The 19,791-nt window shown below is 36.4% G+C and overlaps 2 protein-coding genes across 2 annotated transcripts in view; one reads left to right on the forward strand and one right to left on the reverse strand.

The window, feature by feature from the left end:
* The first annotated feature begins 291 nt into the window (after positions 1-291).
* olfml3b (olfactomedin-like 3b) lies at positions 292-6,907 on the forward strand. The gene is made up of 3 exons (XM_056251537.1): positions 292-504; positions 3,681-3,966; positions 5,857-6,907. The coding sequence occupies exons 1-3, from the start codon at positions 403-405 to the stop codon at positions 6,639-6,641; spliced, it is 1,173 nt and encodes a 390-aa protein (XP_056107512.1). The 5' UTR covers positions 292-402; the 3' UTR covers positions 6,642-6,907.
* A 952-nt stretch (positions 6,908-7,859) lies between these two features.
* The window catches only part of syt6b (synaptotagmin VIb), a 39,980-nt gene continuing 28,048 nt past the window's right edge, over positions 7,860-19,791 (reverse strand). Inside the window, exons 2-7 of the mRNA XM_056251538.1 lie at positions 14,548-14,926; positions 13,565-14,141; positions 9,970-10,090; positions 9,597-9,768; positions 9,354-9,504; positions 7,860-9,250 (exon numbers count right to left, since the gene is read on the reverse strand). Of these exons, the coding sequence (XP_056107513.1) occupies positions 9,179-9,250; positions 9,354-9,504; positions 9,597-9,768; positions 9,970-10,090; positions 13,565-14,141; positions 14,548-14,926 (1,472 nt within the window). The 3' untranslated portion in view covers positions 7,860-9,178. The remainder of the gene's footprint in view (positions 9,251-9,353; positions 9,505-9,596; positions 9,769-9,969; positions 10,091-13,564; positions 14,142-14,547; positions 14,927-19,791) is intronic.

Raw genomic sequence — 19,791 nt, forward strand, 5'->3', positions numbered from 1 at the left:
AATTCTCTTTTTACTGTCTACCTGGGCTATTGAGTCATTTCCATGCCTTTCAAACTCTACAGTACTACATTTACTACAGTGAATATATAATATACTATTGTAAAAATAGACTATATTCTGTATATGTTTGAGGTAAATCACAAATGTAAATCATAACGAAACATGAATAGTAAAATGCTGGTCATTAGTAGTTCTGTGTTTTACCAGAAAAGGAGATGGAGCTAATCCAGCTCTCCAGAGAAAGAGCCGCTCCAGATGTTTTAGGCTCCTCCTTTCGCTCTGCTCTTTCTCTAAACATTCCAGCCAACTTAGTGCCTCTGCATGAGGGCTTTTCCACTCCGCCTGTCATAAACACATACTCACACACTCACCATTTCTAAGCAGTCTCCCCCGCTCTTGAAGATGAGATCCCTCCAGCTCCTTGTCCTCGTTCTTTCTAGCCTGGTTGGGGCACAGCAGCAGGCCCTTATGGACTACTTGGAGAGAAGACTCCTTGCCATTGAGGTAAGAACAATAATGCTCTCCCAGCCAGACCCTGACCTCCAGATACAGGCTGACATGGAGTTTCGAGAGGAGTGAAGCTAAAGAACAAGACAACAGAGACTGAATTTTGGATGAATTGTGGATTTGTTTAAGGATATGGTGCAGTTACGTTACTAAGTCTACTCGGTTTGAACTTTGAGCATTAATTATCATTATTTTTTGTATTTTTGAAAGTTCTGTGAGGTTCCCCATAGAAGTGCAGATTCACAGAAAAGTTGGCAGTGGAGTACAAGTGGGCTGAAATTATATTTAATGATCAAACAAATATGTATACTCTTAACAAAAAAGCTTCAGGGGTGTTCTAGGATTCTTGACACAAATTTAAAGAACACTTTATGCCAAAAAGGTTATATAAGGAGAAATGTCTAAAATTACTGAATAATACTTTAATGTTATTTAAAAAAAAAATTTGTCTAGTGATAAAGTATTAAAAAATTAAACAAGCTGTTTAATTCATAAAATTCGATTTTAAACTAATAATTACTTAAAACTAAATCCATAAAATTATCCCATACATTTATGAAGACAGAACCCTTTAAGGTTCTATATTGAACCTTTTCTTGTAAGTGTATTGACTCTTTGAACAGTTGTGTATATTTATATATATATATATATATATATATATATTTTAAATATTAATGTAGCAACATTGTGTGTAAGTAAAAGGTAAAGATGTTTGTTTCATGTAAATATAAAGGCAGCTAGAGAGCCCTTTTACTCCATGTATTGGGAGATCTACTATACAGCAATATTAGCAAATATATGCAAATATTTTGCATATAACATGATAGTGTAAGCAGAAACTCACTCAACGTGATAACTGTACCCAATGCAGACAATCGCATCGAAACAAAAACAGACAGACACACACTCTATTCCCTTCTGCGTTCGCTCCTGCTAGTTCTCCTTGAGTTAGTCACCTGATCTCCCTCTGTGTCTTGGATTCAGCCACATAAAGGAAATTTTCTCTCTTGTTTTCTCTCTGTGCTGACTCTGCACATACAGTTCTCAAGTCATTTTGTGTGATTATGCTAAAACGCACTTTGCTTCTTCTTTCCTTCCACTGAGTCACAAATTCAAAAAAGAACATTTGCTGCCAAAGGTTGATCCATCTGCAGCGCAAATGATGCTGTTCCAATGCCAAAGTCCTCATGAATTCCTGCAGCTGTCAAGGGAGGGCTTATATTTGAATAATTTACACTCATGAGGCTGTCTGACTCAGTATTAAGTGTGCTCGAGTTCACGGTTTAAAATGTATTAAACATACTTAGAACATGTATGCGCATTAAAGCCATCTGAAATCAATGTCTACATGCATGTTCTAAAATAGTAACGTCTGTCAAATAAAATTTATTTGTGTAGCACTTTTCACATGGTTTCAAAGAAGCTTTACAGAAAATCATGATGTAAATGTTTTTAATATCTTCATGCATTACAGTCACAGAAAATTACAACTGGGTGATAATATAGTTTACATGTTGCAGTGATACAAGCAATCAAGCAGTTGAGATTTGCTATATACAAAGTTCTGTCATGAAACTCTAGATGGCGGAGGCTGATAGGTCCTTAACTCAATCTGTTTGCAATCACATCATTATAGGGCACAGCTAATTGGTTCCTACTGTATCAGTGGCCAATGAGCTCGCTGCTCAACCTTCAAATACTTGTTCAGCATTTGGCAGTTGCTGTGCACTTTCAGAAATCCTCCACCTTCCCCAGCTCCACCTGTATAGATCTGCAACGGGAAATTCATGCTATTGTACAGCAGCAATATGTCTAACTCGCTCACAGCAGCCTGTCATGAATGTATGGGCACTCGCAAGTCCAATACTTGCTCTGCAGCAACATATCAACATTGTCATACCCATTACCTGCAAACACTCAGAGAGTTGTCATGACAGAAATTGTATTTATTACTCTATTCAAGTATACTGTGTGTATCCGAACCAAGTATAGGCTATATATCAAACTTTATACACAGAGATTTGCTATATATTGCTTTATGTAATTATACTGTATGTATGTAAAGTTGGATGCACTATATATACAGTGGTGTGAATAAGTTATTACCCCCATGCTAAAGTTGCCTAAAAAGAGGAATAAAAAATCATCTTTTGGAAATTGATCTTAATGCCTTAATTAGAAAAATGAGGAAAAATCCAACCTTTAAGGACACCAATTTTCTTTGTGTATGAATAATGTATCATAAATAAATAAATGTTCTTCCTTAAAATACAGGGTGCATAAGTCAGGCTATGTTAAATTCCCATAGAGTCAGGCAGATTTTTATTTTTAAAGGCCAGTTATTTCATGGATCCAGGATAATATGCATCCTGATAAAGTTCCCTTGGCCTTTGGAATTAAAATAGACCCACATCATCACATTCCCTTCACCATACCTAGAGATTGGCATGGGGTACTTTCCATAAGATCATCTTTCAATGCAAATCAAACCAGCTATTAGGCTAACTGAAATAACACCATGCCAATCTCTAGGTATGGTGAAGGGAATGTGATGATGTGGGATATTTTAATTCCAAAGGCCAAGGGAACTTTATCAGGATGCATATTATCCTGGATCCATGAAATAACTGGCCTTTAAAAATACAAATCTGCCTGACTCTATGGGAATTTAACATAGGGGGGGCCTGACTTATGCACCCTGTATTTTAAGGAAGAACATTTATTTATTTATGATACATTATTCATACACAAAGAAAATTGGTGTCCTTAAAGGTTTGATTTTTCCTCATTTTTCTAATTAAGGCATTAAGATCAATTTCTAAAAGATGATTTTTTATTCCTCTTTTTAGGCAACTTTAGCATGGGGGTAATAACTTATTCACACCACTGTATATTTTTTGTATAACTATTTCAAGCAACCGAATAGCAAAGGCCTGGGAACTTCCCAGAACATCTTCGCAACTTCATAGCAACGCCCTGGCAACCACCCTAGCATTGTGGTAACCAGAAGAACATTTATTTAAAATTACTATCCCACGAGCCTATTGCTAGCCTTCAATTTATCTTATATTATTTAAGATGCCACTTTTAACAGATATGTTTGCATCTGACTAACTCGTATCTCTTTTACTGGGGCTCTTGAGACTTGTTTTTGTTTATTTCTTCATTGGCAGGATCGCATCTCCTTGTGGCATGAGCAGACCAGCCGCTACGCCTCTGAGCTGCGCGAGTTCAAGCAGCAGATGGTGGCACAGCTAGAGGGCCTGGACAAGAGCAAGGAGGCACTGCGGAGCGAGTTGGACACAGTGGGAACACGCGTAGATCGCGTGGAGAGAGAGATGGACTACCTCGAAACACAGAATGGCGCGCAGCCTTGCGTGGACGTGGATGACAAGCTGGTGGAGCAGCAGGTGACAGTTGTCAAGGAGAGAAACAAAGCCAAGTACGCCAAGCTTACAGGTAAAGAGCTTTAGGTAACATTCCACATGCTTAGATACGGGTAATGTTTGCCTTGCTGCAAGATGGCATGAGCTATAGTTGGCTCATTCAACAAATTCAGTTCTCTGGGGTTCCATTCTCAATCATTAGAGGCACAAATGCCATGTTTTTGTTGTGAGAACTATTACAGATTTTATCTAACATAAAATAAAATATCATTAACACTTAAAGTTGTGATTTATAAATTAAAAAAGGCAAAATAAGGACACAGTCTGTTGAATTGGGAGCGTTAAACTAAAAGATTAATTGTTTTTAAAAAATAGTTTTAAAGACAAAAACCGTCTCCCTTATCTCCCTTATTACACAAAGTTTTTAACATTTCTTAAATTTAGACACCCAGGAAATGACATTATTTGGACAAGAAAAAATCTAAATATTCCAATTTTTTTTCACAAATTATAGTGTTAACTGCATTCGTCAAGCTCAAACCTGTAAGAAATAAGAAATTATTAAACATGTATTTAATTTATGATGAATATGAGTTTATCAATAATTACAAAATAACATTTGGTCCTAAACTAGCTTACCACTTCAACCCTGTTACCCATTCTGACATTGTTTTATTTATTTATGTATTTTGTCTACTTTTGATGTTTATTGAAAGTTTGTGCTTTTGAAAAAAAAAAAAAAAAAAAAACGAACAAAAATGATCAAATAAATTAAACGTATATACAATATTTTTAGTCACAGGGAAGTGTTATTTTAGTATGTTTATATTCTATTGAATTTATTTAATATTTTGAATTAGATTTTATTTTAATATCTTCAATGCAAAATGAATGTTGCATTTTCTTTAAGTTTAAGACATTTTGCTATGTGCACTTGTCATTTTTAGATAAAAAAAAATCTATTTAGCTTTAATTTATTTTTATTTCAGTTTTAGTTTTAGTCATTTTAATCCTTCAATTTTTTTGTAGGATTTCAGTTAGTTGCCATGTTAACATTTCAAATTTTTTAAACTCTTAAGTAAAAAAAAAAAAAGAAGTTTTGGTAACGCTTCCTTTTACAGTCCTGTTACCCATGTACTTACTATGTACTTATTATAGTAATTATAATTACTGGGTAATAACTAACCCTGAACCTACCCCTAACCCATGTACTTACCTAATATTAGCCAGTACTTTCTAGGTAAGTACACTGTAAGTACACGCAAGTACTGTACTGTTACCAAAGTTTTTTAGTTTTACTTAACAATAACAACACTTTCGCAGGGTTGAAAAAAACTTCATAGAAAGGGAATATATTAAAAATAATTGTGGAAAGTGCCAGCTAAGCTTCATAGATTCAGTTGTAAGAAGCTCTTATAATGAAGGATAAGTGGCACAAGAAAGACAGGGAAGAGGGTTCAATCACATCAAGCTCTGAGCTATCACAACTTGACAGAGTTTAATACATAATGTATTAAATAGTGGGTCTATTCTTCCTAAAGTCCTCGTTTAAAAAAACACTTAGCGGTACTAAATAAAATGTATTATTATTCCATCATTGAGAGAGACAGTAATTATACTGCTGGAGGACAAATCATGATGCTTTCCTCTACACTTCAGTAGCTCTATATTGCCTTTTCATAGCAAAAACGCCACAAATCTGATTAACCCAGACTGTTATTAGTGTACTGTGCATTCCCATTAGGGTTTAGTGTTAAATCAGGCTTTAGTGGAAAGCAAATATTGACATTCTAATTCCAGCAAAAGACGGATTGCAAAGGAAATGTCACAGAATATTTGACGATTAAGATATGACAGACTACTGAAAGGAGAATTTCTAAGCCAAAGAGGTGTTAATACAATATTTAAAGGGATAGTTCATCCAAAAATGAAAATTATTTTGATTTTCCATTTATACGTTTAGACTGTAGTGACATGATCTCCAGCATCAAAGCCATGAAGATCCTCAAACGAGTGGGCGGCACAAAGGGAATGTGGACCAAAGACATGGGAAGTGCCACCGGGAAGGTGTACATCTTAAACGGGACAGATGATAATACAGTGTATGAGTTTGGTACAGTCCGTGAATTTACTTCCTCCCAAGGCACTTCTGGGGCCACCAGCGTCCAGCTCCCTTCGGCCTGGAGTGGTATGGGCCATGCAATCTACAACAACCACCTTTACTATTTGAAGCAGGGCGAGGACATGAAACTAATAAAGTTTGATCTTCAGAAGAACATAGTCACGGACACTGCGGTGTTTCCAGCTAAAAACCAGCTCCCAGTGTACAGCCTGAATCCCGAGACCTTCATCGACTTAGCAGTGGACGAAGAGGGTCTGTGGGCCATCTACGCCACACAGGAGAATGAGAGGCACATATCTTTGGCCAAGATAGACCCTAAAACTCTAGACATTGAACAGATGTGGGACACCCCTTGTGTGAGGGAGAATGCAGAAGCAGCGTTCGTCATCTGTGGTACTGTCTATGTGGTCTACAACTCCAAACTACCCAGTCGCTCCCGAATTCAGTGCGTGTTTGATGTGAGTGACATGGTAACAAATGACGACGCTCCACATGTATACTTTCCCAAACGATACGGCACTCATGCCAGCCTCAAATACAGCCCTGTGGAGCAGCTTCTCTATGCTTGGGATGATGGCTATCAAATCCTCTACAAACTCCAAATGAAAAAGAAGCTGGAGGTGTAGAATTTGTACTGAAGACTGAAGAAAGCAGAGTTGGAGAGGAAATGCCCTTGTTATTGGCTTGCTTTTTCTTATGCAACTTGGCTGAGTCACACTTCAATACATTTGAGCTTTGTAGTTACTCCGAGAGCACAACATGATTGATTGGACACATGTTTGTTTGCTAGATGTGTAGATAGATGTGTTTAGATCAATGTACAGGGCTCAAGAAAGAACCATTTTAACTTAGTTTGCCTGGAGCAGAACTAATAAAATGATTTTATATTTTATTTTGACATGAAATGTGCCGTTAATAAATAATTTTGCAGTTAATAAATAATTGCAAAGTTAACAATTCACCTAGCAACTAGAGGAACATGTCAGATGCCAATACTTAAAGGTACACTATGCAGATTATGGCCTTCTAGAGGTTAGAAAAAACTGCTTGCATTTTGCGGAAGAACAATGTTTTGGTTGTGCTTCGGTACTGTGGGGATGAATATCCTACTGGTCACATTCGCTACTAGGCTTAAGGGATATAACCAGCTTAGATGGAAAGGATCTCAAGCTGACTAGCTGAAGACGTTACTGTTGCTTTACCCATTAATAGACACAGTGCTTGAAAATAAATTCCAGCACAGCGCTACAAAAGCCATAATGAAATGACCCTGCACAATAGATAATGCTTTACAAGGAACTATGTTAGAGAGCTACATATGGCAATTTATCTGTTTAATAAAATATCTTAAATAACTAAAACCATCCTGCTCTGTCTAGGCTTAACCTAGTGAATCAGGGTAAGACAAAAAAACATGTTTTGGAAGAAGAAATACAAAATTTAAACAACGAGTCAATACACCATTAGTCCTTCTTATATACGAAATATGCCAAAGACATGAAAGTAGTAACACTTTCAGCGAAGACAGCCAAACACTTGACTGCTGGATGGTGCAATTATCCAGTCAGAATCAAGTATTCCAGAGAGCCACGTAGAGGTGGTTCACACAGAATGTGTTTTTTGCATTCCACTGTGCTGTTTTTCTACATCTTGAGGTCATTTAAACTTGATAGTGGAATAAAAAAAGCAAGTCTAGAGCAACTTTTTAACTTGAGCGCCATGTATTTAGAACACCGTTATAAACACGTACTTCTAATGCAAGTTTACATTGAAACAATGTAAAAGCAGTAGTGTAATCTGCTCGCACATGACACAGCATTCTAAAAACTCTGTGCCTTTTTATTTATTTGTTGGGTTTTTTCCCATTCCACTGCCACACGTTCTGTGTGAACTGGCCCTAATCTGATATTAATATTTAACAAAAAATGAAAGAAGAACAAAACAGATAGAAGCAAGATCTTTAATCACACCTTTGAAGTACAAGGGGATGTTCCGAAACAGTAACTATTATACAAATTCTCAATATAAAAGGGGAAAAGTGGCTCTGAATTAGGCATTTCATACAGAAACGCCAGTTCCAGTGATTATTGATACAATGAGTTCCATTCAAGCCAGTCAACAAATTACATCATGTTATCTGAAGAGAAAACACCTCAAAGGTAACAGGAAAAATACAGAACAATGAACATTTGATGTAAAATACAAAATTGGTCTTTGTAAAACAGTGCTTCTAATTTACATAATGATATAATTTCAAGTCTTGTTAGAAAGCCATGGATTTTTGCGTCCTTTGGATCTGACACACAACCCTTGCTATTCATTATGGTTATACTTTGGAAGCTACAATTACTGCATGGTGAAATTATGACGATTTTAGCCAGTTGTACATTATGGATGATGCAGGATAAAGCTGTGCATGGCTGCATTTAACTGAGCTGAACTTGTTTGAAGAAAAATATGGTAAATTATTCAAAATACTCATAGAACCATCAGAAACCTAAATGTTTAAATAAGAACAAAGCAAAACCTTTACAGTTTACACAGGAAGAGAAATTTGTAGACAGGATAAAAATAATTCTTGGCATTGGCGTTTTTTGGTGGCAGAACAGTTTCACTACTTCACAAACAAAAGGAAGATCAATGGAATATCTCTGCTCTGTAAACAATATACAGTTCGGCTAATACATTTCAATAGGTTGAACATATTGAGGACTTCACATATCTCTCCAGTCATAATCTCTAAACACCTGTATTTTATATTCAAAGAAGACAAAAAAGAACTAGAACGATTATGGCTAAATATATAATTAACTATATCTTCATACTATTATAATGTCAATTAAAATATAATATACATCTACCAATATAAATTAACAAACACACCCTTTTACTCCTGTGGGGAGCTTAATCCATCTTGAAGTGTATATCTTTCAACCTCTTCCTCACTTCCATCGAGCAACACTTCCATCGAGACATAAAAAGCTAAAAATTGGCTATGCTCAGTTGCACTTTGAAAAGTTTTGAACAGCACCCTCTTTCTTCCAACTGCTTGTCCACACAGACATAAGTTGTGTCACATGTTGCCTAAGGACATATCTTAAATCTCACCATCGGTCCCTGGGAGATACTTGGCTTAAAGACGTAGAGAGAAGTCGTCCCTCACTTATGGACTGGAAGGGAGTCTGGGAGATGGACAAGACCCCTGACTGTCAAAGCTTGCAGTGCGAGTCTTCCACTGAAAGAGAGACGGAAAACAGAAGGAAAGAGAGGGAGAGATTTAAATATTGAAATGAAAATGTTCTTTTCCACTCTGGAAACGCTTAAGGACCGACAGTCACCTCCTTCTCAGACTTCTTGGGCTCTACGAGCGGATGCCAGTGAGCAATGGGTTTTCGAGGGTAAGCGAGCATCTCATTCCAGTGATCTCTTCCAAGTCCCTCAGCATGGCTCCCTACACGACAGACTCCAATGATCTCATTATGTCCCACTCTACACACCAGGAGAATAAGGAATATATTGTGAAGCACATAGACAACATAATATTTGTACAGAGAAAATATCAGATATTGAATAACACTCACAGATCGTAGTCCATAACTGATATGTGTAAGCTGACTTGATCCATATTCTCTGGGGGAATGTCAAATATTATCGCCTCATTATATGTTGGATTCAACGTGTTCTTTTTTATGGAAGTTTTCTTCTTTTTCAAGCGTCTCCCATCACAGATCAGTGACACCTTCACATACGGATCTGCCAACAGAGCAGGGAGGTGTGACATCAATTTCTCAACGTATCAACCTTGTCTTCTCATGGTCTGAAAATGTCTGATGAAAGGACTTGTAATTCGCTTGCTGACAATGATAAATGTGACTGTGTCCAAGTGTATAAAGATGGAGCCAAGAACACAGATGAAAGAAAATAAAGACACAAACCTAAAAGACAGCAGCATACCTGAATAACCGGTAATATCCATGGCTTTGAGGTTCCTACATTTGATGACCGTAAGTGTGAGTCTCCCTGCAGTTGGCAAGTAGCAGAGAGAGAACATTATCTCTCCCAGATCCACGCTCTCCTGCAGAATCAAATGGAGACACACAAAATCCAGTAGACCATGGCATCATTACAAATAAATAGCTATGTTGTTTACTATTCATAGTATAGTTACTAATCATAATATTCATAGTTATGTTAGTATTTCGAACTGAGGGTGAGTACATTATGACAAATTTAAATTCCTTTAATCCCAATTCTGTACACTATTCAAATGTTTGGGGTCAGTAAGATTTTTTGTTTTTGAAAGAAATTAATACTTGTATTTAAAAAGGTGTTCTGTTCTTTGTTTTTTAGCTTTCTGTTAATCAAATAATCTTGAAAAAATGGATCACAGTTTCCACATTGATAATACTAAGAAATGTTTCTTGAGCATCAAATCAGCAAATTAGAATGATTTCTCAAGGATCGTGACACTGAAGACCTGGTAAGATTAGGGTTAGTTCTCCCAAAAATGAAAATTCAGCGCTGCGCTGTTACACTTCGTGAACTCACTCAGAGGCCCACACAGAAGAAAATGAGTAGTTGAATAAAGTCATTATTTTTGTTTGTTTTATTGCGCACAAAAAGTATTCTCGTCGCTTGATAAACTTATGGTTGAGCCACTGGTCACTTGGACTATTTTAACAATGTTTTTACTAACTTTTCTGGGCCGGCAAATTTCAATAACATAGAAGCCTATGGAGGAGTTAGACAGCTCTCAGATTTACTCAAAAATATCTTAATCTGTGTCCCGAAGATGAACGAAAGTCTTACGGGGTTGGAACAACATGAGGGTGAGTAATTACTGACAGGATTTTCATTTTTGGGTGAACTTACCCTTTAAGAGACTTCTGTCAAAACATTAATAAAATCTTACAGACCCCATTTTTTTTATAGTATTTTTTATGAGAGAAAATGCTGTGTAAAAACATTCTTACTTAAACTGATGCATTGAATAGAACACAATTCACATAAGAATGGTTTTATGAAAAAGATAGGGACATAAAACCATTAGGAACAATTCCTATCAGAACAGACAACTGAATTCACTCAGGTAGTGACAAACCAAAATGTTTCAAACCAAATGTATCAGGGTTATCTTCATTTAGAAGTTTGGAAGTCAGTCCTGTATTCTGTAGACAAATACAATGATAATTTATGGGATGCACTGCCACATCTAAATGTAGTTGTTACTCCATAAATATGCTGTACTACTAAGTCTCTTCAGCAAGCCTAAAATCTAGAGATCAATTGATTGTAACCAGGGCCAACTGCCATTAATAAATTGATCTGATAGACCATTCAGATGAAAGGTATGGATCACACAACTCCTTAGGTCTTTCTCCCACATTTAACCCATCTTGAGAGCTTTAGCCTTTTGACAGCTCATCTACTGAGTTCAGTGATCTCTAGCATATACTATAATCAATCATGTGAATGCATATGCCTTATCTCAGCACTATAAAAGTCATAGCTGAACACAATACCATAGTGAGATGACATTACCTCGTTGACAACAATGTCTCGAGTCACAGAGTAAGACTAGTTAGTTGAACTGCAGTTTGCGTGGCTGTATCAGTGATATAATTAGCATTATTTTACATATCATTTAGCAGACACTTTTATCCAAAGCGACTTACAAATGAGGAGAGCAATAGAAGCAATTAAACCAACAATAGGACAACAATATGCAAGTGCTGTGACCCTTCCCAGTTTAGACTAACAGTATATTTTACTCACAAGTTATCAGTGCAGTCATGGTGCGCTTATCATTGTGCCAATCGCAGGATTCCAATCTTTTCAAGGCCAAAAATGTGACATTTTTTGTTTTTCTCTGATGAATAAAAGCTTTTATATATTAACTGTACAGTTTATATTAGAGCTGCATGATTCTGGATAAATTGAGAATCACAATTGTTTCACAATTCTCCCACATTTCTGAACAGACAACTTAACAAAAACAAACATGTAATTTACTTCAAGTTCAGTCAAAAATGTTAATTGCTGCAATCTATTTAAAATTGTTTATTTAATTTCAATGAATTATTTTTTAAAAATCGGTTTGAATATATTATTCAGTGACTCACTCATAAAGACTTAAAGATGATTTAATCTATTTTAATTACTACCGTAGACGTTAATGTTAGTATCTTAACTAAAAACTTTTATCCCAGTACTTTTGTGATAATTTGAATATTTGTAAGAAAAATAACCTTACTGTGCTATTTGTGAGGCTGTTTCGTACCAATATGTGATAATTGCTTTCCCTGGGTCAGCGGCAGCGCAAACTCAGATTTTAATGTTCTAGTGTAGTTTTGTTAAAGGTTTAATAGAATGGGGCGTTTGACTTTTTGAATCGAGATCGCGATCTTTTAACGATTAATCGTGCAGCTCTAGTATGTATTTGATTTGGAGAGGCAGTAAATAGCTACAGTAACCTCTGTCAAGTGTAACTAGAAGCAGTGGCAGTTTTGACTCCAATGGTGCCCTTGGTGAATCCAGACAGGTTTTGAAAAGTTGTCTGAAAACTTTAATTTCAAAGAAAGTGTTTGGTGGAACTGAAAGCGTGCTGCACATTGCTGTCAAACTGCTGCAGGTGAGTGATACAGAAGAAGAGCGTCTGAGAGCTTTGCCCTGGAGAACCTCAGGCGACTGCCTATAATGTCTATGCCAGAAACACCCTGCTGAGTAGAAGAGATACAAACATGAAACTCAAAACACTACACTCTCTAACATGTAAGAGTCCTCCTGCACCAAAACAACTTTAATATGATGTACAAGTTAGAAAAGCCACATGATAAATAGGCCTTATTTTGTAATTTCAGGGCACTGAGCATCTCTTTCCTTAAATATATTACATATATTAAATATACTGCCTTAGTCAGATGCAAAAAAAAAAAAGTTCTGACCTTGTATAAAACAGCAGTTGGCAATAAATGCATCAGTTTATAGTAAAGAAAAAAGGGACACAAGAGGATATTTAGAAAAATGTTTCAGTGGGTTTTTTTTGTCAATGAAAGTAAATGGGATCTTATTTTGTTTTGGACCCCATTGTCTTTCATTATATGGACAAAAACATTTAAGACATTATTGAAAATATCTACTTTTATATTCTACAAAAGAAAAAGTAATACAGTTTTGGAACAACATGAAGGTGAGTAAATGATAACAGAACTTAGATTATTGCAGACTCAGTATTGCCATATAATAAAGCATTAATTTTTGTTTATTGCCCTCGTTATTTTTAGTTCTTAATATACGTACATTGCACAATTTATCATGTTTGGTAATTACAATTTCGACAAATTACCATATCACACCCCATAGGACACAGTCTATGAATCATCTAATTAATCACTGTTTGTGTTTTCAGAAATACTCAATACAAGTGTATTCCTATATTTAAAAAACCAAATCATTAGGGTCACATTAATGTGACATAAGCCACATTAATGTGATAAATCACCAGCGGGGTCTGGTCTCACTAAGAAGTAAAGAGGATGAATTGTCTTACACTAGTGGCGTACTGGATGTCCTTCCAGATGGATGTCTCCCGCGAGAGATCTGAAGCTTCGAAAAGGTTTTCCAGGATCACCTCACCAATCATATCATGCCGTGAGAAGCGGTCAAAGTCAAATACACTCAAGTGGAGCTTTCTGGACCCCAGCTCCTCGTATGGGACCGGAAACTGAAAGGTCTCATCAAACGTGGGGTTGAGCGTCTTGCGGTGCACGCGAGTTTGGAATTTACGCTTGCGGTCGGGGAGCAGGTAGATCTTGACGTAAGGATCGGAGCTGCCGCACAAATCCTTCGCGGGTAAGTCGAATGCCTTGAGGATGGTGACGAGAAGGAGCTCTCCCTCATAATCATACTTAAGGGAGAAGTTGATCTTGCCGCATGTTTTATCAGTGCCATACTTAGACGACTCCTCTGCCTCCACCGTGCTCTGTTTGTAGAGTTCGGGTTGGATGCGTCCAAGAGAGGCAGCGGTGCAGATGGGATGGTCCTCCACGTCTAAAAAATCACTTCCGCGGTCCAGACTGGTGACATGGTGCATCTGCCTGGGAAGGTGCTTCTTGAAGGAACTATGCCTGGCAACAATCAGACAAAATTTGGCATCCTGATCTGATGCATGAGTTCTTTCACAAAAAGCACACCAGGTGCTAATCTACATTTGAATTATAACCTGTGATCAAATGCAAATTGATGGTGATAATTCTGGATATGCTGTAAGGTTCCCACAATGTTCCCTCTAAATATGGTTGTACTCTGGAGTTACGGTGGTTTTCCACCATCTGACCTTTTTTGTAGTCAATAAAACCCAGAGACCTCCTTCAGGTCTAATTGTGTCTGACATTTACAAGATTTTCGAAGTATTAACATGATTAGGAATGACTGGAACTAACCTCATAATGGCTTTGTATATACAGTAAACCGTGATGACCTATATGAAGGTCTTCAGACACAAACATTTCTTCATTCTTCCAGAACACTGACCTGTTAGAGGAGGCTGGCTCGGTTGTTTGCCGCGAGATACGCGTACGTCTCAACAAATGATCCTTCATGGACAGCTGCACGTCTGCAGGGATATCTGGCGACGTATGACTAATCTTCACTCCCGCCTCCAGAAAGTTCCCAGGATCCTTCAGCTTGTCTGATGCCATAATGTCTCCAAGGGCTGGGTAGTAGTCACCGTGACCTTCTTCTCTGTGTTGGTCTCTCTCTGGCCGGGTGGGGGCAAGGGCGGTGGCGCTAGAGGAAAGCACTTTGCTGCGCCAGGGCACCCAGCACAGCTTCCAGGTGGCGACGCTGATGACACCCAGCAGGGCCAAACCACACACCGCAAACACAAGCAGCAGGAGACTGAAGGAAATGTCTGGACAGAAGATACAACATGGACAGAAGGGGACATTGAAAAAAATGCACATAACATAAATACCCCTTCTAGATACATTTCCATCAACTACACAATTATAAAGTGTACTAATCGTTTCAAAGTACTGTATGTTGACCCAACTAGTGTTTTGAAAGATTTAAAGATACTAAATGCAGGCTGGAAATTATACAGTTAAAAATAATTCATAAACACACTTTCTGGAAAACGACAGCATAAGATGCAAAACAATAATGATAGCTTTTCAAAGGCGGTGACAAGACATTTTTGCAAATTCGACAAAAATCACTGATAACCACCAAAGTCTTGTGTCAAATGCAGGTGGCAGAGTGACAACTTTAGCAAATTAATCAATTCGAAACATTATTATAGTTAATTTACATAAACAACAGAAACCCATTAATTTACTAATCACAATAACATGCAGCATTTGCACACTTTACTCCCGTATAAATGTGGTTAATTGAGTCAGCAGCTTTCTCCACAACATCATTTTTCTGACGTGTATATATTTAAATGGGATGAAAGACATATAATGTATTGAATGATAGCTTGCTAATTGTGCCCAAAATAATCTATTAAAGTCCACGTCATTTTTAACAAGAAACTATGCTTCTTACCACAGCATGAGAGCTGTAGTGTAAGCAGTGTTTTGGGGACAAGCATTCTTTTTGCTGGGATATTTCTATATTTAACACATTAATGATATGAAGGAAAACAATATAAGGTTAAAACATGATTTATTGATTTTGTAACTTAGTAATTTTTTTGCTCCCTCTGCTGAAAGTAGAACTGAAAATGTGTAATGGTTTTAGTTAGGATTACATTATCAATCAATGTCACTGGTAAACTGGTAAAACGTTTCAAAGCTTCAAAGGAATTGTCTCCTGTTTCAAAAGATCTGTACATAAATAATTTAAAACCAGTTAAAAAGAGCTTGTGTACATTGCAAAACAATGTCCCAGCGTGCAAAACATACCGTATGCTGTTGACCAGCAATGCTGGAGTTTTCAGACGATGGTTTTGGGAAACTGAACAGGTAAATGACTATGTTTTTTCAACTAGCTCAAAACTCTTTCACACTGACCCTGAGCCAGCGGGCCATCCTTATTGTTGAGCCTTGGCATACAAAATCAGCAACAGCAAGCAGCTCTTTATAAATTAGATGAAAAAAGAACAGCTTAAACATCAAAGAGAACCTGTAGAGGTGCTATCAATGGCTTCGCCTCTCATGCATCTCCGCAAAACCTGATGCCAGCATTCATCGGTTTACTAAAACAGCATATTTCAACGAAATATCTCTCTTTATCCTGTGGTGAATTAATTAAAACAAATGTCCTGATCATACCATGACTACAGCACACGTCTTGATCAAGCACCACAAAGCACTCACATAAATATTAATCAGCACATGCTGAGAAGACAACCTACAACATAGTTGCAGAAATGATCATTCAGTGTGATGCACAGTCGGTTTGCCTCTTCATAGCGACAGCAATTGGTTCTTACGCCTTCAAAATGGGCCTCTTAAAACCCATCTCTAGTGTGAATATCACAGGGTAATGAGTAAATCGTTAGACTGCAAAAAACTTCTCGACACTGTCGGGTAGACAGCATTAACACTGAAGTGCACCCAACTTCCAGATGGAATTGCAAATGAGCTAAATGTAATTACAGACTTCTTCATTCAAGAAGAGCAGGTCATTGGTCAAATCCCTGCTCGACGGCAACAATTATATCTCTGAGTGGATGAAAAAAAAAAAATCTATTTTTTATGATTATTACAAATGCGTTGGAGTGCACGCCTCTCAGGGATGGAGCACTTGGCTGGCAACCAAGAAAACAAACAGGTGCGGCACAATGTACATTCTCATTTCAATCATACTCTCACAGTTATTCGCTTCTCCTACTGGGGGACTGTGGGAGTACATAAACAACTTGACAATATAATTAATGTGCCAATAAACGTGGAAAATCGGCCACTTGGGAGACTTTGTGGCAAAAAAATTATGAACGTACAACACTCACGCACTGGATTCTCAAAATTAATAATTCGTCATTTAATTGCACGTGTCGTTTCTGATTTCTGTACAGTCTAATCTGGCAGAGCAAATGCACCAGAGACAATTCATCTGTATAGTTGGCTGCTTTTGTATATCTAGGTCTTGTGAAAAATAAACAACATCACCAAAGTTATCATTACCAGGACTTGACTATTATTTATAGTTTTGTTTTTAAAAACAAGTGTGGTGTTAGCATTTGAAATGAAATGTTGATAAAACAAAACAAAAAAAAACTAGTTTTAAACGAATAAGAAGTTTTGTAAATCTGTTTTGAAATAAGTTGCTTTCCAGATAAAGGTTTCAGAGTCAGTGATGTCAGATTGTGTGTATATATTTTTTATTGTACTTACCCTGTAACTACATGGAACAAGAGGGTCACAAGCACCACTTACCCTGTATGGAACAAGGAGGCTATTTAAAAAATTGCAATAGTTTTATTTGCCTTGAAACATGAAAGACCAAACTTTAAAAAAAAAGCCTAGGCTATATGTATTATTATTACAAAAAGGTACAGTGTATGTTTTTGCTAAATTGCTCCCAAACGTAAGATTATTGCCTATCACTAGTAGAATAATTACCCCTTAGTTCTAAAATACTTACAGTATAAATAATTTGTTAATTTTCCTGGTTGTTACTCCTTTATTCCCCAATATCCCTTACATGTACTTTATAGGTACACTATAATTACCGAAAGTTACGCTGTAAATTTGATTTACTCACGCAGAACTTTGCGGGCTGTAATCTAAAGTGTTACCCAATAAGGATATTAAGTTCATAGGTTACTTGGACCCTCATCAGACCAGATACGCAGTTCTATACGTCTTAGCCTCTCAACAGATAGACTCTTTTCTGCCACAAATGAAATATTAATGGGTGTGATGCAAGGTTACACAACCATTACACTGTTTACGCTTTGACAGCTTCACCTCAAACAAGCCGGAGTGCATTAACAAGAATCAACTGCAATCCTACAAAGCCAGAGACTTTGCAGTGAATTAAATGATCCAGTTCCAGTTTAAATGCACAAACAAAAAGAAAAGACATAACTGTACTGCATTCTCCTCAGTAATACTAATGGCAATTTGAACAAGCAAAACATATGCATTGATAAAAATAATTCTGTGGTGAAGTAAATCCTTCAGAAAAAACAAACAAATGTAATTTCTACATTGAATAAGATAGTTCAGGCAAGAATTTAGAGTAAAGAGTAAATTCTATATTAGTACTCAACTCAAGCTTGTAGAATATAAGTTCAACTTATTATAATATAAGTAAAATGTTATTATAAGTTCAATATAATATAAGTTCAACTCAAGCTTGAACTTATATTTTACTTGGAATAGTTTGTTATATTTACAAATGGTTCTTTGTGTTAGCATCAAAGTTTTCAAATTAAGTAAAACCTACTCAAATTTATGTTCTCATCATGCACTGGGTCATGAATAATTAATAATGTTGAATTTTTCACTGTTTTCTAGTTGTATTTACACTGTTTTATTGTTGCTTTTGTTGTTAAGTTTATTAACCTGCTGTTTTGTGACATCTGGAATTCATTTTCTACTCAAAATAACCCATTCATAAAAACTATGATTGTAACCATTATTGTGTACCTGAGGCCTCAGTGGGGTTATGGTACCTCACTATATATGTTGTCTTACAAAGTGCAACAAGAAATCTACTGTGTTGTTTACCATACACGATTAAAACATGGCTTAATTCAGTGCTACATTGTTTGAGTAAAATGTACAAAAAGTGAGTAAAGCGTACTTGAAACAGAGTACTCCAAAGTAAACTTTAAATGGGTATAGTATAAATTACTCAACAAACTCTAACTGGCCAAGTTCAATTTACTTATTCTCTTTGTTAATTTACATATCTTAGTTAAATAGATTTTACCTAATTCCATTAATGTGAACTTTACTTAAAAACATGAGTGCAAACCCTTTTTTTTCAGTGTGTATTCAGACTGTAAACATTGGTTTCTACTTTTGAGTGGAAACTGTTTTACTTCATAATATCAGTTACAAGTTCACTGTAGTTATGTACATTGGTTCCACATGAATCAAGTTACACAAACATAACTTCACCAAATTCACCAAATGTTTCTGACAGGATCAATTGATTCAGTTTCATACGTTTTGTTCACTGAATTATAAGATTGCAAGAAGTCTCCCCATTCTCATTCTCATCTTGCTTAAAGACACATAAAATGATTTTTCATTTCAACAGTTTACTCTACCCATTAAGTCCTATACAAAGCATGCAGTGAACTGCAGTTTCAGTAAAGTCTATAACAAAAATTATGTTGATAATTGGATCACATTTGCCCAACATAATTTAATAAAGTAGATTGAACATTATAGAGTATTTATAGTAATTAAAAGCAAAGAAGTTAAGTTTAATAGAGAAACCCATTTTTTTGTGTAGATCTCAATTAATAAATCGGAAAAATAGTGTTTTCCTGTTTTTTGTTTTGTTTGTTCAGTGTATAATGAAGTCTACATTGATCAAGTAGTAGTATTATTTAACATGACTGAGTAAAGGTTTTTTTTCATGAATGAGATTTAAATCTGTTTTTGCTTTCCCATATGAAGCTGAAACAAATCCAGTGGAACATTTCCTGTGACCAATACATCTAATTAAGGCTTGTTTGGTACCAGTGACAGACAGCATCCAAAGCCCCAGGGTTTTTCCTTTTAACTTCTCTTCAAGTGTCTTTAAATCTAACCTGGTATCCATAGAAACCTGTCCATTAGACATATCCCATCCTCTATTTTAACTCTG

The sequence above is a fragment of the Rhinichthys klamathensis genome, unplaced genomic scaffold (assembly GCF_029890125.1).
Source record: "Rhinichthys klamathensis goyatoka isolate OS25496 unplaced genomic scaffold, OSU_Roscu_1.1 h1tg000082l_1, whole genome shotgun sequence".
Lineage (NCBI taxonomy): Eukaryota > Metazoa > Chordata > Actinopteri > Cypriniformes > Leuciscidae > Rhinichthys > Rhinichthys klamathensis.

What these genes read in the sequence shown, in the direction of transcription:
- olfml3b (XM_056251537.1), top strand. Translation starts at nt 403, where the DNA reads ATGAGATCCCTCCAGCTCCTTGTCCTCGTTCTTTCTAGCCTGGTTGGG. An exon ending in GAAGACTCCTTGCCATTGAG is followed by an intron (nt 505 to 3,680) that starts GTAAGAACAATA and finishes CTTCATTGGCAG; the next exon opens with GATCGCATCTCCTTGTGGCA. An exon ending in CAAGTACGCCAAGCTTACAG is followed by an intron (nt 3,967 to 5,856) that starts GTAAAGAGCTTT and finishes TTATACGTTTAG; the next exon opens with ACTGTAGTGACATGATCTCC.